Below are 17,222 nucleotides of genomic sequence, written 5' to 3' on the forward strand. Positions count from 1 at the left end.
TGTTGTTACTGCAATTTTCGTCATTGCACACATTGCCTTTGTTCCGACGCATGATTAAAACGTTTATAACATCTAGCATTCCTCTAAAGCACGTGCTGGCTGAACGAGATTGTATCAACCCTATTACCAGTGCCTTGCCTGCCGCTTGGGCGCTAGTGTCGCGAATGTTGGCAAATTAAAGTGTTGAAGTTGCGCGACTGTAAGTATTAGACTGTGGTCGACAGTGGACAGTCTATTGTTTCTAGTTGCTAACCGCTTGGAGCGCTTTATCGCGAGGTTTGCAAAAAATCACCTCAAGCTTCGCGACTGTATATAGTAGATTGTGCTATAAGGGTACTTGAAAATTCTTATTGTAGTCTCTGACAGGGTCTCCATCACCCAGAAAGAAGGGTCGTAGTATTAGGTAGGATACGTGGTCATATCCTCAGACGCAGTTAATTTCAATCCATACCCTGCCCTCCATACCCTCCCCTGTCCACTATATTCACTGTTAGAAATACCGTTTGCTGTAAGATATATGGGTTGTTCCTCGAAAATTATTTCTGAGCTGTGCAGTGGCGACAGCTCACGACGGAAAGTGGAAGCTTAAAGGAAATTAATATGTCGGGACGCATTGAAAATCAAAATCTGCAATTAAAATGTTTTCGCAGGAGTTAACATATATTTTCTATCCTCTGAAGCACGAAATTAAACTGTAGGATCATCCTCATATCCTTCATGGAGGAATCGCCACTATACAAAATCCAAATGTTCCAAGCATTACAAGAAGGTGACATAGTACGTCGTATGGACTTTTCTAGCGATTGCTCGCGTTATAAATGATAATGGGAACATCGTCCATAACCTGATAAAGAGCGATGAAGCAAGTTATTCAAATATCGGGATATGTTAACAAACAAAATTTTCGATACTGGGTTGGAAATAACCTCTGTGAATTATACCAGGTACTATTACACAGTGCCAAGGTCAAACTATGGTGCACCATGTCGTCGTTTGGAATTATTGGGCCTATCTTTCATGAGGATGACAATGGCAATTTTGTTACAGTAACTGCACAGTGTTATGCCGCAGTGATCGACAGCGTTATAACTCAAAGTCCACACCTGTGGAGTAACGGTGAGCGCGTCTGGCCGCGAAACCAGGTGGCCCGGGTTCGAATCCCGGTCGGGGCAAGTTACCTGGTTGAGGTTTTTTCCGGGGTTTTCCCTCAACCCAATACGAGCAAATCCTGGGTAACTTTCGGTGCTGGACCCTGGACTCATTTCACCGGCATTATCACCTTCATATCATTCAGACGCTAAATAACCTAGATGTTGATACAGCGTCGTAAAATAACCTAATAAAATAAAAAAAAAAAGATAACTCAAATTTCCGAACACCCAGAGATCAACAGGAACATATGGTTCCAGCAAGATGGAGCGACCAGCCATACCACTGGAGAATCAATGAGACGCCTCAGACACTTTTTTTCGAATCGCGTCATTTCAAGATACAGAGATATCCCATGGCCGGCAAGATCGCCAGGCCGTTGCAATTTCTTGTCGGGACATTTGAAAATGAAAGTATTCAGTCGCCCTCCACCACAAGATACTGAACAACTGAAAGAAAAAATTCCAAAGGAGTTTTCATTCATTTGCAGGCAATTTCTTCAGAACGAATATATTTTTAAAAAATAAATTTTAACAAAAATGCAATTTTTTTTCTTGTTTTTTTTATCGTGAAAATGAAGATTTTCGCAGAAAGTCAATTTTCGCGAAAATTAGCGACAAAATTACAGCCATAAATCAGTCACATTTGTAATAAATCGTGTATATACTTCGTGCTGCATCTCTCGTCTCTCGTTACACATCTCGTTTACAGCTAATAATAATAAAAAAAAAAAAAGATCCTGGGTATTAGTCTCACAAATCCTTTTGGCACTTGTGAGGAAAGGGAAAGTTAGGAAGCGAGCCTTTACGATTGTGGTCTTGTGCAGGAGTGGGTCATGCAAAGAGACTGTGGTAGAAAAGGGAGGAATAATGACACTAAAGAAAAGTATGCTCAGTTGCTTAGAAGAAGTCGATCTGTAGGAGAGGTGTCGCCAAAACATTTTAGACTAAAATATGTCAGGCCTACTAAAAGAGGATGAAGAAGAGAGATCATTCTGAATTTATTCAATTTTATGATGAAATGAGCAGAGTAATGAAATAAAGGTACAGAGATTAGCAGAGGCAAACAAGGTGTCTCGAACAATAGTGAAGAGGATTTTGCGTGAACAAAAATAACATGGAGCTGAAGAAACATCAATGAGTGCACCAGGGAAGAAACGTCAATGACAAAAAATTCTATTATGTGCGAAATCACCCATAATTCAGTGGGGAGCACTAGTTTAAGAAGTACTTTAAGAAAGTTAGAGTGCAAATATAAGATGAGGAAAAGTAGAAGTGTTCTGATCGACAGGCAAAGAATATCTCTACAGTCATAAAGTTCAGAGAGAAGACTGATTCACAGTGTTACTAGTGGGAAGATAACTATGTACAGTTCCCAAAAAAAGGAATGAAACGACTCTTGGTTTTGCAAACGTCTACGTTGTATAGCACTGTTCACTCGCTGTCCATGTAACTTTACAGGAAGACATCTGGCAGTGCGTGCGTATTTTCACCCTATTCTAAAGTACACACCAGTCAAAATATTATCATTTATCTGTCAATTTCTGGTACAGGTCTCTGATTACGTCCCCATGAAATTTGATCTTTTATTAAAGTATGGAAGGAACCGTGTGGCAAAAAGTCACTTAGCGTAAGAAAAAAAGAATATTATGAAGTGATAAATATAGAACAATGGCAAAGACCACAAGGACCACGATAGAGATCACGAAAAGAACCAGGACCTTGATATAGACTCTGAGAAAGACAAAGACCACGGCAAAGACAACAGCAACTATTTTAAGAACTATGACAAGAAGAAAGACGAAGGCATGGACCACGACAAGCATCACAATAAGAACCACGATAAGAAACAACATGAACTACAAGCATCACAATAAGGACCATGATATGGATCACAAGGGCCACAAAAGGGCCAAGATAAGAACCAAGACCACAATAAGGTCCGAGATCACGATAAGGATCATGATAAAGACAACAAATACCACGAAAAGGACCATTACAAAGACAAATACCATGATAAGGACCATAACAAACAGAAAACAAGGAACACTAAGAGAATAAGTGCCACGGAAAGGAGAAAGACAAGGACCACGATATGGACAATGACAAGCACCACGACAAGAATCACGATAATGACCACGTGGGCTACGATAAGAACCACAAAAGCACCATGATAAGGACCATAACAAAGACGAGGACACAAAACGGACCACAATATGCGCCAGATCACAGATATCACGATAAAGACCACAAGGACAATTGCATTGACCACGATAAGGATCACAGCAAGGACCACTACAAGGATAATGAAAATTACCACGAAATGTTCACGATAAGGAACATTGGAAGGACACTGACAGTGACCACGATAAGGATCACGAGAAGAACCCTACGAGGACAATGATGAACACGAAATGATCATGATAAGAATCACTACAAGGACAATGACGACCCCAATAAGGACCACTATAAGGGAAATGCCTGACCACGATAAGGATCATGATAAGGGCCACTACGAGGTCAATAATTAACCACGATAAGTATCGCAATAAGGAAAACTAACTACAAGGACAATGACCACGATAAGGGGCACTGCAAGGACACTGCCAATGACCACGAAAAGTATCACATGGACCACTACAATGACAGTGACCACAATAAGGATCACAATAAGGACCAATACAAGGACAGTGACAGTGACCACGATAAGGACCACTACAAGGACAATGACAATGACCACGATAAATATCACGACATGAACCACTACAAGGACAATGACAATGACCACAAGAAGGATCAAGATAAGAACCAGGACTACGATAAAGACTATGAGAAAGACAACAAGGACCAATATGATCACGGCAAAGACAACAACGACAATTATAAGGACCACGACAAGAGCGTCGTTAAATAAACCATAATTTAAAAATGTTTCATAAAGAAACTCGTGGGAATGGGGCTTGAACTTGCTCTCTTCCACATAACACGAAGGAGCTTTAGCCGACTGAGCTATTGAGTTCGAGATGGAAGACCCCTCTTCTGCGGAGCACATCGATCTCGCCATGAAGGCCCAAATTTTGTTGTTACTGCATGATTTTTATATATACTGTATTTATCTATTTTTACAACACATTTACAATTTTTTTTGCAGTTTTTCATTTAAGTTTCGGAAGTAGTTTCAACAACAAACCAAATAGTATTTAAATAATTGAATTATGTGTTATCTTGTGTATCTAGGTTCCGAGCTTCCGATCATGCACAGTGTCTTGTGTCTGGGACTTAGAATATTCCGTCGTCTCATTCCTGAGAAGCTATACATAATGATAAGAGGATAGGATAATAACAAATTACAATGAAAGCGTTAGTCATAATATAGTGGCAACAATTTCTGACAATAAGAATAAAGGCATAGTCTGTAACATTTTATTAGCTTCGGTGTTTGTGACTTATTGGCATTATAGGTTTATTTACACTATTTCTGAGTGAATTTTCAAGTCTTGAACTTGGCAGACAGGTATTGGTTATGCTGTAATACCGGTACTTAAAATCTATGACGAATTCTCTGTCTCATCTTGCCAAATACCATCTTGCTATCCCAATCCCATCGACGCTAAATACTCTAGTAGTTAATACAGCGTCGTTAAAAAAGTTCAGGTAAACTGGAAAAAAACTGGTGATTCGTCAAAAAGTGGACTTACGTGCTAGTAACAATAAAAAGTACAGAACTTATGTACTAGATTTAATCTAAGGCTAACACTAAATGTAAGCACTTGAGCTATTCCTAAAAGGAAAGCTTAAAAGAATTATCTAATACAGTGGTTCCCAAAGTGTGCTCCATGGATCCCTGGGGATCCGCCAACACATATAAGGGGATTCGCGGTTGATAATATGTATTTTGAAATAACATGCAAAATTACCGTTTTTCTCGATGCGATTGCACAGTAATGTATGCAACTGTACTTGTGAAAGTTAGTATGTGGGCAAGGGTAGATGACCATATCTCACCCTTGTGTGAACTGGCCTTGGAGCTGTTGTAAAAACACTACTTCCTTTTTTCAGTTAAGATAATCAATTCTATTGAACATTTCTGTCTGCTTGGCGAGGGTGGTGAGTTATTAGTTAGTTCTTATCTGCTTGGTGTGTGTGAATGTTTGCAGTTTTTTCTCTCGAGACCAACAGAGTAAAAATAAGTTTAAATGTGTTCGGAGACTTAATGTCTTAATTGTAAAATAAATTTGATTGTCAATGTTATGTAGTCAGCAGTAAATTTTGACACGTATTTTTAAAAAGAAACTAATTTCGTCCATTTTTGTGCATGCATTCTGCTTCTGTTACTTTAATTGTGAAGTCAGTTTTTATTCATTCAATACGGGCAGGCTTATGTGAGGTATTCATGTTAAACTGTGTTAATAACCACGTGTATTTGATTCTGAACATAATATTAATTTAATATTACGAATAATTTTAATTTTCTTATTATACAGTGTCATCTCATTGGATCAATGGCTAATAAAATACAATAAAAATTACAGTTCTACAAATTCAGAAACCAGTCGATCACCTTGTCATGTATCACACCCTAGTACTGGTAATTTAAAAACGGATGAATCAACCAAAAAATGAAAATATGATGACTCATATTTGGCTCTTGGATTTATGTATACAGGCAGTGAAATTGCTCCAGATGCCCTTTGTGTGCTATGTAACAAAGTCTTAAGTAACATATAAAAATTCCGTCATTGCCTGCTTGCCACATCAGATATGAGAATTCATCTTTCTTCAATTTCCCCTAACTTGAAAGAAATTTGTGAGACGAGGAAACAACACCATTCTTCATATTACCAATTTGAAATAATTTATTATAATTATGCATGCAATTACTGAAAAAAATACATTCAGTTTATAAATACTCCTGCATGTCATGATTATGCATGGTAATTAATGCAGTTGTAGACATATTGTCGATGTTAAATACGTACAGAGTATAAATATGAAGGCATATTAACTTTATGTCTATATTAATCTAGCGACTAAATTAAATCAATTTAATTTAATTTGAAGATCCTTGAATCTTTTTTCGAGTCGAAAGGGATCCGCAATAAGAAAAGTTTGGGAACCACTGATCTAATAAATAGTAAGTGAGATACATAGTTAACAGAAAACAAAGTTTAATTTTTTTAATGATGGTAGGTACTTTATTTTCGTCATTCACCCATGTGAAGACAGTTGTGTAGACTAATTTACAGACAGTGTATATATTATCCATGTGAAGTCAGTTGTGTAGACTAATTTACAGTGTATATATTAAAATTTTCATTTTCAGGATATTCATTCACCGAGTAGTATGCTTTATCCAACAGCCAATATTTTTAACATTTGATTTAAATTGTTTGTTGTTTAACTGTTTTGTTTCATCAGATAATTTACTGTATGTTTTTATTTTCATGTATTGTAGACACTTCCAGTAGAGCTACCTTGTGAAAGGATAATTTTAACATTTTTTAATGCTTAGTATTATAATTATGCGGCTGCTGGTTATTGTACTACGCGAAATTATTATGTAGAGTTCCAGAAAAAAGAAATTAATCTCCTAATTTTCTATGATCTATATATAACTTATTGCGCATGTGCAGTGGTCAAGAGCATTTGTATATATGCTACTTGTGGACAGTCTTGCGAAACTGTTGGCTACAAACAGGAGGACTGCTTCATTGCTCGTGTAAGATCTATGGAAAATAATAAATGAATGAGGACTCGGCCCATTACTTTTTTCTGGTACTATACATGCAACAAGAGCTCCTGCAAGTATACAGAGTGGGAGGCGTATACGTGCAAATATTTTGATATTTGTATAAGAAAAATGGATGTAAAAAAACGTCCTAGTTATTTTTCCATGCTCTAATATTTTTTTCTATATATCACATATTTTATGGTCTTTTGTTTTATGAATGATCGTATCATGAAACACCTGTCAGTTTAGACTATACGTAAATTTTTCGATCACATGTACTACAGAATAAACACACTTTCTAAGTCAGTTAAGGGTTATTAACCTTGCAGGAACCTCACTTAACTTAATGAAAGGATTTAATGATGGTGAATTATCCTATATTTATTTCACAGCAAGAGAATCCACAGTCATTGCAAGGAGATCTATTGGCTACGATTTCCAAATCTTGGGATTCCAAATACTGACTGATGTTCGTTGCTGTGTATCAAAGACTTGATCTCTTCGTCCTCAGATGGAGGATTGTGGACTACAATGTGGTGTTTCCTTCGTAATGTGACACAACATTTCTAAAAATATTTCTACATTAGTTTAGAATATATTAACGTCTGTTAACAATTGAGAGATCATTATTTTTTTTTAATTCTTTGGTGATAGTTTAGAAGTGAATGCCATATCATTTATCTTGATAATTTAGATAACATTAGTTTAAATTATTTTGTTTGATTGCAGTCTACCATACTTTGTGAGGAGAAAAATGTAGGCTGTGTTCGAAATTCAAACATATTACAGCACAAAATAAATAAATAATTTAATCACATCTTTTAATGTATAAAGGTGATTGTGTTTGGATACACAATAAATTATTTCATTACCTGTTAACACCATAAAGACCTTCATGGTAAACCTGCATGATAGACAACCCCTACAAGCTTAGACCTCCACGTAAATAGCTAGGTGTTTGTAGAGGAAACAAATCGCCTGGAGGTATTAACTAATCTAAAAACATGATGATTTTTAATGTTTAGAAATAACTTCGAAGATTGAGAAATTTTTTACTATGCCTGATTATCTCTAAAAATATTTGAACGTATGCCCCTCCCATCATGTATTGATGAAAATTGCAATATTCTTAAGTTTTTTAAATGCGACCTGCAAGACTGCCTGCAACATGAACGAGTGTGATTCAGATGATTTTTAAAATTGTTTATCAGTCTCTATAGTTCGCCGAACTATTATACTATAAGATATTATAGAATGGAACTAACTTATGTAATAAACAGTCTTTCTTATCTGTATGCTGTTAATTTGAGCAAGATATAACATATGAGGACCATTGTTTCAAAGTAAGTTTTCTCCATCTTAGTACTTGTTTCATGGAGTGAAAATGATGCTGTCTGCTCCGGCCAATGCTTTCTTTTTTAATATCATATTATTAAGATGGCAGAAAACTCATTTTGTTACGTTATCATTGCAAATTTGAATTCTGCTTTCATAGAATGTTGAAAAAGATGCTACACATTCAACTTTAAAAACAAAATGGAGAAAACATTATTATGATGCTCCTCATATTAAAACACGCTTTATCTATTTTTTTTTTCAGAATATACTATATAATATTTTTTTCCAGTTCAGAGTACTGTCAGCAACAATACCCAAGAGTTCTGCAGAATTTTGGATGCTGATGTTGAAATGTCATCCTAATGCATTACTGTCAGATATTAACTAAGTTTAAATGGGAATATAGGGTTTTTATCCCCATTTAGTTTTAAGTGAATTTCTGTGAACAATATATTTAGTTTACCGTTGCCTCCGAAATACTTTTTATAGGATATAGCTCATTCTCTTCTCTAAGCAGTAAGGACACAAGGAGCAGAAATAAAGAATATTACAGAATTTTGTTCATTAAAAAAGCACTCAGTAGTGAATATCTTTTTCAGAACTTACATAATATATTAAATATTATGGTTGGTTAGTTTCCAGTGGCCATATCTGGGCTCATCAAATGCCATAATCTCAAGAAGCTGTGCTCTGTAGGATACCATTTATCTTCTTTCATATTTATTACCCATTTTTTCACCAGTTCCATATTTTTCAAAGGAAACCTACAAGAAAGAAAAATACTACCGTACATCCTGTAGGCTATGTTGGTTTTTGTTGCAAGTTTACGCATCCAACAAATGCTTCTAATCAACAAAATTATGCACTTAACAAAATTTACCTGAAATATAATTACATTCTTTGTGTTCTTTATTCACTTTGTGCAGTTATATGCAGAACATCAGGAGACATTTTTATACCATTTATTCACTCTATTATGTTCGTAACACGTAGAATCAAATGGCATGATATACTAGAGATCCCTTAAAATATGGCTGCCTCTGTTTTGTCTTGACACCACCCAAAGTGCTGTACAAGCCACGCTAGCTACTCTATGGACTCTAGTCTAGTTCGTTAATTACTGCTGATCATTTGGTGCTATAGACATTATGCAAAGCTCTTTCATCTTGTGGACTGCCTTGGTGTTCGGTTTAATGAACATTCGATTTGTTTCATTCTCTTTGTGGGTGGACAGCTCTGGAGTGTAAAAGGCAGACCACATTGAGCCATCCATGTATTGCAGTTGTATATCATCAAGAGCAACATAATTCAGAGCAAAACTACATCCATCAGATACCTTAAAATACTTTTTAATTAAAAAATTGCATTATTTGTTAAAATTAACATTCTGTCTTCTCAAAAATGATTTCTTAATGAAATAATAATGCATTTACTTACAGTATTTAAAATTCATTATACATGATACTAAATTTTTTAGCTATACATTTTGGGTTTAAAGTACAATGGAATAAATAGAATGTGTATTCTTATTTGCTTTTTTTTTTATTGCAATTCAATTTTTGCCTTTCATTTCACATACATTATGCTCATTTCCTTTGCTATTACCTGTGTCCATTTGTTTATTTGTGTTATAGTTATGAAATTACGGCAAGCTCAAAATAATAAAAAGATAAATGTATTAAAATGCCCAACTATAGGCCCATTTCAAGTAAACATTTTTCTTTTATTAGACGAAGTAATTAATTTCCTTCAATTGTTTACTCTGAAAATGTCAGTGTTCATGTCTAATGAATTGCATTTGGTCTGCAAAACATTAGGGGTAACAGCTTGAAGGTGAAACATTCGACCTTGACGGATGTTCTCTTTCCTGTTGAATATAAACAGGTTCTAATCCTCATTCTGCAGCTCTCTCATCCAAACCCTCTCTCCACCCATCCACTTCTCTGCCCATTCGACCATTCCCATTCTTTCAACCATCCGACTCTATCTCTATCTCGCGCTCTCTCTCTCTCTACATCAGTACTTCCCTACATGCACCCATTTACCTCTACCTCCAAGCACCCATTCAATTTTCCCTCCTTGCATCCATCCACTCATATTTCCGTTCATCCACCAGTCTTTCCACCTATCTGTTCACATGCCCACCTACCTGCCCCGACGCACATCTGTTCATTAATCCTTCTTTTCAATCGCCCGCACGTCTATCAGTTCATTCCCCATCTCTCTTTCTTTTTCTCTCTCCCTCCCCTCCTTAAGTCTGTAATGCCCCTTCTTACCTACATTAGTTCCTGTCATAATGTAGGATGCATACATACAGTTGTACACAAATCTTAACATCCTCTTTTCGAAGATCAGACAAAACAGCACCTCACTTCCAACCATAAGGACAGTAATACTGACCCTTGCACGGACAATGGAAAAGTAGCGACTGAAGCCTCTATTGCAGAAAAGTGCAAATGTTTTGAAGTTTCTTAACTTGTGATTATGTCAGTACATGCTACACTTGAGAAGTGCAGTGAGCTTTGAAACTGTATAGTATTTATTTCGATCATTGTTAAGTGGTAAGAAAGTTCGCAAGTCAAGTGAGGAAGAGACGATTCGAATTCATATCCTTCGTCTTAAATGACCTCTATAAATAAAAGGGCCTTGTTATTGGAAGAAGACGAAATTGCAGAACCAGATAGTGAAGTTTGTGCAGAATGTTAAAATTTTTGTGCCTTGTGCTTGATAAAGGGAGATTTCTAACTACTAAAATATTATAAACAAAACTGAGAATTCTACAAATATAGGAATTACCAGGGTGAAAACAATTTTGTCCATTAATATCGACAGTTATCACATTCCGACCAAAGATATAGACAAAGTCACATTTTCTCTTAACTAAATTGACAAGTGTTTTCGTGTGCTATTGCATAGAGAAAATTACAAGTGTTACATAAAATGGCACATCACCCACAGCCATGAATTCACTTTTTTTCTGTTTCTTTACACTCATTCTTCTTAAGTTTTTTGTAAACACTTTTCTTATTTTATTTTACATTTTATTTTTTTTTTTATTTTATACCTCCTCATTGTGGGCGGCCGAGTAGCTCAGTTGGTAGAGCAGCTGGCTACGGACTGGAAGGTCCGGGGTTCGATCCCAGGTGGTGACAGGATTTTTTCTCGTTGCCAAACTTCAGAACGGCCCCGAGGTTCACTCAGCCTCCTATAAAATTGAGTACCGGGTCTTTCCCGGGGGTAAAAGGCGGTCAGAGCGTGGTGCCGACCACACCACCTCATTCTAGTGCCGAGGTCATGGAAAGCATGGGGCTCTACCTCTATGCCCCCCAAGTGCCTTCATGGCATGTTACGGGGATACCTTTACCTTTTTTTACCTCCTCATTGTGGTTCTAAACAACATGACTTAACAAGAAACATATTTTTGATTTTGAGACTGCCTTAAAGTGTTTTTCTTTAAGTTGTCAGAGACTGGAAGATGTTACTTTACAACTAATTGCAAATTTGTCATTTATATTCAACATATGAAATGAAATAATTTAACCTCATTTCCTTTGAATCAATGGAAGGTTTTGAGTGCTTCATACAAATGAGTCACAACTTAGGAACTCCAATGCACCTAGGTCATAAAATGAATCCATTGTGCCTCTTAATATAATTTTGAACATAGTGATGATGACAAAATGCATCTGAGAACAATTTCCAAGAAGGTTTCCAGCATTTTTATTTTGAATCAATTAAGGATAAATTCTGATATGAATCTCAACCAGGTAACATGTCCTAATTAATTATTGGCTGCTTGTTTCATGGTATGTGGACTACTGCACTGTAGCTGTGGAGCCCCCTTGCTTTTAAAACACAGTCTTTTTGTCTTGTGTAGGCACACTTCAATCTTAATTACTTTGAATGTTAGCTAGTATAGGAATCCCTTTTCGCATCTGATTTCTGAATAAGATTTACCATAGAGAGACAGAAGAAAGTTTTGAGGGAAGGAAATGAACGTGTTACAGAATTAGGAAGCAGTTAAATTAGGATTTCATTATGCTTTCAATTACTCTCACTATATTCCTATATTTCATCTGATTAATGTTTTAGTATTAACTGATATTAGCATTTCAGTCCAGGATTAATGTGATGAATTTTTTATTACGTTTCTCCTAATGAAAATCATGACACATTAAATTCAATGTGTTTTCATGCGAGATTTTTGTAAAAAGGTAGATATTTTGTGAAATCACACTTAGAGCTGTGTGATGGAACCTTTCACACATGAGCTAAGTATAGTAGTTTAAAAAATAAGTGAAGTTATAATAAAATTTAGAAGTAAAAAAATCTTAGATGAGAAATGTATGTTTTGAAAGCACAATAAAGAAATTTAAATCCTTCGTTATCCTCATTCATTCATAGCGTTCTGCCCAAGGGCACATCTTTCACTGCAAACCCAGCATTCTCAAGTTTTTCCTATTTTCTTTCTTTCTCTTTGTCTCATATGATCCATATATCTTAATGTCGTCTATCATCTGATATCTTCTTCTGCCCTGAACTCTTCTCCTGTTTATCATTTCCTTACAGTGCATCCTTCAGAAGGAGTTTCTTCTCAACCATGACCTAGCCAATTCCAGTTCCTCCTCCTGATCGGTTTCAGCATCAATTTTTCTTCATCCACTCTCTCCAACATAGCTTCGTTTCATATTCTGTCTGTCCACTTCATCGCCATTCTTCTCCATATACACATTTCAAATGCTTCTAGTCGCTTCTCTTCACTTCATCGTAATGTCCGTGTTTCTGCCCCATACAATGCCACACTCCACACAAAGTACTTCACTGGTCTATTTCTTAGTTTTTTTTTTTTTTTTTTTTTTTTTTCCAGAGGTCCGCAGAAGATGCTGCTTTTTCTATTAAAAGCTTCCTTTGCCATTGCTATACTCCTTTTGACTTCTTGGCAGTAGTTCATGTTACTGCTTATAGTACAGTCCAAGTATTTGAAGCTGTCCACTTGCTCTACTGCCTAATTTAGAATTCGCAAGTTTACCTTTACTTTCCATCCTATGACCATGGTCTTCGTCTTGTTTGCATTTATCTTCATTCCATACTGCTCACAGCTATCATTTAGTTCCAGTAGCATATCCCTTATCATCATCTCCTCTTCTGCTAACAATGCCATATCAGCAAATCTTATACACTTTATTCTTCTTCCTCCTACTATCACTCCTCCCATGTTCTGAAAACAGTTCTTCACTGAATTCTCCAAGTAGATGTTGAACAGGGTAGGTGATAAAGGGCATCCTTGTCATACTCCTCTATTTCACTTCCTTCTGACGTTTCTTCTCCTATCCTGACTTTGTCTCATTGTTTCACATAAAGGTTACTGAACAGCCTCCTCTCTTTCCGATCCACGCCAATTTTCTTTAGGATCCCCATCAGGTTATTCCAATCCACTCTATCAAATGCCTTTTCTAGGTCCACAGATTAATTAATACTCCTAATTAAATAGTATTACATTTTGTAATAGCAGCAATTGGGATTGCCAGATTCTCTCATCAGGAATCCAGGACAGGGGATGATACTGCATGCCTTAATGTGACTACACATTTGCATTAATTCAGTTTGCAGTACATCTGATTTTATCCATTTTATCTATTTCAGCTAATTATATAGAGTTTGAACTATTAATTTTGTTACATGTTTGCTAAATTATGAAATTTAATTTAAATTATTGATATGAAGTCTGGAAAAATAATATAATGTCATACTACAGCCTGATTTATACAGAGAAAACGATTCAGTGTTTAAATCCTATCAATGATAAATCAACTTTCAAAGAGAGTAAAGAATTAAGATACTGTATCATACCTAATACATACTATAATATTATTATTATTTTTATTCCAATATACAACCTGATAGGTCCACAGTTGTGGAGTAATGTTTAGCATGCCTGACCCTGAAACAAGCGGGCTTGGTTTAAATCCTGGTTGAGACAAATTGCCTGGTTGAGGTATTTTCCGAAGTTCTCCCTCAATCCATTAAGAGCAAATGCTGGGTAACATTTGGCCCTGGATCTTGGACTCACTTTGCTGACATTATCACTTTCACATCATTCAGATGCTAGATAACCATTGAAGTTGATAAAGCGTCGTAAAATAAACCACAACCTGATAGGAGGTGCCAGGCAGCATTAATGACGATGTTGAATATAGGTTGGACAGGGTCTTGTGAAAATGAATAAGGATTTTTAAAAATAATTTTGTAGAAATGAGCAAAAAACTGTATTTTTCCTATTTTTTTACATTCCCCGGACAAATATAACTCAATCCAGGACACAGGACACATTAGTAAAATCCAGAACAATCCTGGGGAATCCAGGATGTCTCGCAACCCTGGCAGCAATAATAGTAAGACTGATTATGATGATTATAACAACGACAGTTTCATCATGGAATAAATACAGGCCTAATAGAAATGTGAATTATTTTAGTAATTATCTGTAACTCTAAAGTGCTCTTTGATATGTTAGTAATTAGAAATAAATTATGAAATATATTTCGCATTTCCCCAGTTTTTACCTTACTGTCTGTCGTCATACAAAAAAGAAATGCATAAACCAAATATAATCAGATTCTTAAAACAACCTTCTTTGTTGTAGAATGCTACTCTCATTGCTGGTCACATTAGAAACTTAATTGTGGATGTGACATTTTATTTTTGATCTAATTTTCGTATTGTGAAAGTATTTTGCATGTATTTTAAAATTAGTTACTTTCTCCAGTTTATAGCTTCCTTCATGAACATTTTTTTCTTTTATTCTGGTTCATTCAGTAATGTGTATTTTTGAGGTGAGTGGTTTACTGCTCTCACAAGTGATTTTTTTTTTCTTTTTGTTGAAATTCTGTATGCAAAAATTTATGCTGCTGTTATGTCAATGAAAAATTTTTCTCTTGAAATGCCCAAACCAGTGAGGTGTACAGTCTATCCATTGAAGATGAAGTATGTAACACAATGTTTTGACAAGAAATGCAGATTACGTTATGCATTTCCTAACTGTGGTGTATCATAAATGACTGAGAACTTTATTTTATTAAATCCTTTAAAAAATTAGAACAATTACAAAAGGTTTCATATTTACAATTTTATGTTGCAGTAAATAAAATAGTAAAAGTAAGAAAGCAGTAGTAATAATGCTGAAGAACTAAGCAGTTGCTATGTGTTTCAAAACTGTGTCATTGGGTAAACTATTTGTTTTACGTGTTATAATAATCTTTGGTGGCCAGGTAGGTCAGTTGGTAGAGCAACTGGCCACGAACTGGAAGATTCCATGTGGTGACGATATTTTTCCTGTTGTCAAAAGTTCTGGAATAACCTCTGGGTCTGCTCAGCCTTCTGCAAAATTAAGTATTGGGTCCTTCCCAGAGTTAAAGGTGACCAAAACATATTGCTGACCACACCATCTCATTTTTGCCAAGGTCACAGAAGCATGGAGCTCTACCTCCATGCCCCCATGCACCTTCATGGCACGTAAAGTGGATACTTTTACCTTTCTAATACAATAATCTGGTATCGATTTCATATTTATGTATAATGTGTGCAAAATTTAAAGAAATATTTTGTTACAAAGGCATTTTGAACACTGCAAACTTCAAACGGACTTTAATTGTGGTATGTTTGATTGTATCTGAGAATAGGCTATATGTCAAAATGAGACTAATTTTTATTAATAAGAAAGTTTATATGTATTTTTTCATAAACATGTCAGCTTGTGAAATGTTAATGAAGAGGAAAGGTCGTGGATTTAGCTTCTTCCACCAGCAAGGTTTTTTTTTATCCACCACTTTCAATTTTTTCACCTGAATTATCAAATAAGTAAGAGAAGTTTCTCTAAATATGAAAAGATTAAAGTGTGATTTGAATTTTCAGTATAATGTTAAGACTGTAATGCGTGGAGCTTTACCTCTGCATCTCACTAATGTGATGCCTGATGATCATGAGAACAATGTCTCATTATAATTAATGATTTTATTATCAAAGGAAAAGGAGACATGTTTTCCGGAATTAAGACAGCTTGATTATCTAGCAAAGTGCTTTTTATTATTATTTCATTTTCTTACTTTTTAAATGTTGGATTGCTTCCATTGTGCCGTGTATGTGTCTTGTGCTATGTTGCATAATTGTCATTAACATTTCTTTTGTATTCTTTCAAAGGCTAAAGCACTTCCGAGTAAATTGAACATAGAAATGTTAGTGTGATTCCATGGAGTATGAATTTTAAAGTGCTCTGCAGCCCAATCGACTTAAGTTTTACAGATCTCACCTTCAGAACTTCTTGTGACGTGGATAATGTAGGAATTCCAAAACCTTCAATGTACTTGTAAATTGTAGGGCGAGGGCTACTTTGAAAGTCTGTTTCATTGCTATATTGTTTTAGGTTGTTTTTGTTGTGCTAATTGTATGATGAAAGTAGTTTTCAGTTGATTATGTATTATTTTTCCAGGGTCTTGAAGCTACATTAAATGACCCTAAAAAGAAATATCCAGATAAAGTAAATGCACTACTATCAGCATGGGAACATGTAACTGCATTCATAGCAACATCTGCTCATGAGGCTTCAGAAACTTTGATTGATTGGGTCCACCGGTGCGTATGCTATATTATGTACTTCTTTCCCCAAAGTGTAGGCCCTTGTCTTAGAATTGACATTTCTATGGCAGTTATTGCAAAGGTGTTGGAACAAGTAATTTGTGACACAATATTTCTTCTTTATGTTTGGTAATATGCTGTCTTTCAAATACTTAAATTCCAGTAATGGAAATAATATTTTGTGCTTGAGTAATGATAATAATATACTGTATGTTCTGAAATTTTTTATTGTGCTTGTAATTTCGTATATAAAATGGAAAGCACGTTATTATTAGTATATAATTTTGTTGAATATTTTGTATTTTTTCTGGTGTGAGTGAGCATTTCAAAACTGCAGAACTGATGAGGAGCACATTATAACATAAAATGAGTTC

General features: G+C 35.5%; 1 protein-coding gene across 5 annotated transcripts in view; it reads left to right on the forward strand.

The window, feature by feature from the left end:
- Positions 1 to 17,222, forward strand: part of LOC138707648 (serine-rich adhesin for platelets-like) — a 164,890-nt gene that overhangs the window by 92,891 nt on the left and 54,777 nt on the right. For 4 of the 5 annotated variants that reach the window (XM_069837343.1, XM_069837346.1, XM_069837347.1 and 1 more), the window contains one exon: positions 16,703 to 16,845. The exons of the other annotated variant lie outside the window; for it this stretch is intronic. In XM_069837343.1, coding sequence (XP_069693444.1) covers positions 16,703 to 16,845 — 143 coding nt within the window. The remainder of the gene's footprint in view (positions 1 to 16,702; positions 16,846 to 17,222) is intronic. 5 annotated transcript variants of the gene reach the window in all.

This window comes from Periplaneta americana, chromosome 10, assembly GCF_040183065.1.
Source record: "Periplaneta americana isolate PAMFEO1 chromosome 10, P.americana_PAMFEO1_priV1, whole genome shotgun sequence".
Lineage (NCBI taxonomy): Eukaryota > Metazoa > Arthropoda > Insecta > Blattodea > Blattidae > Periplaneta > Periplaneta americana.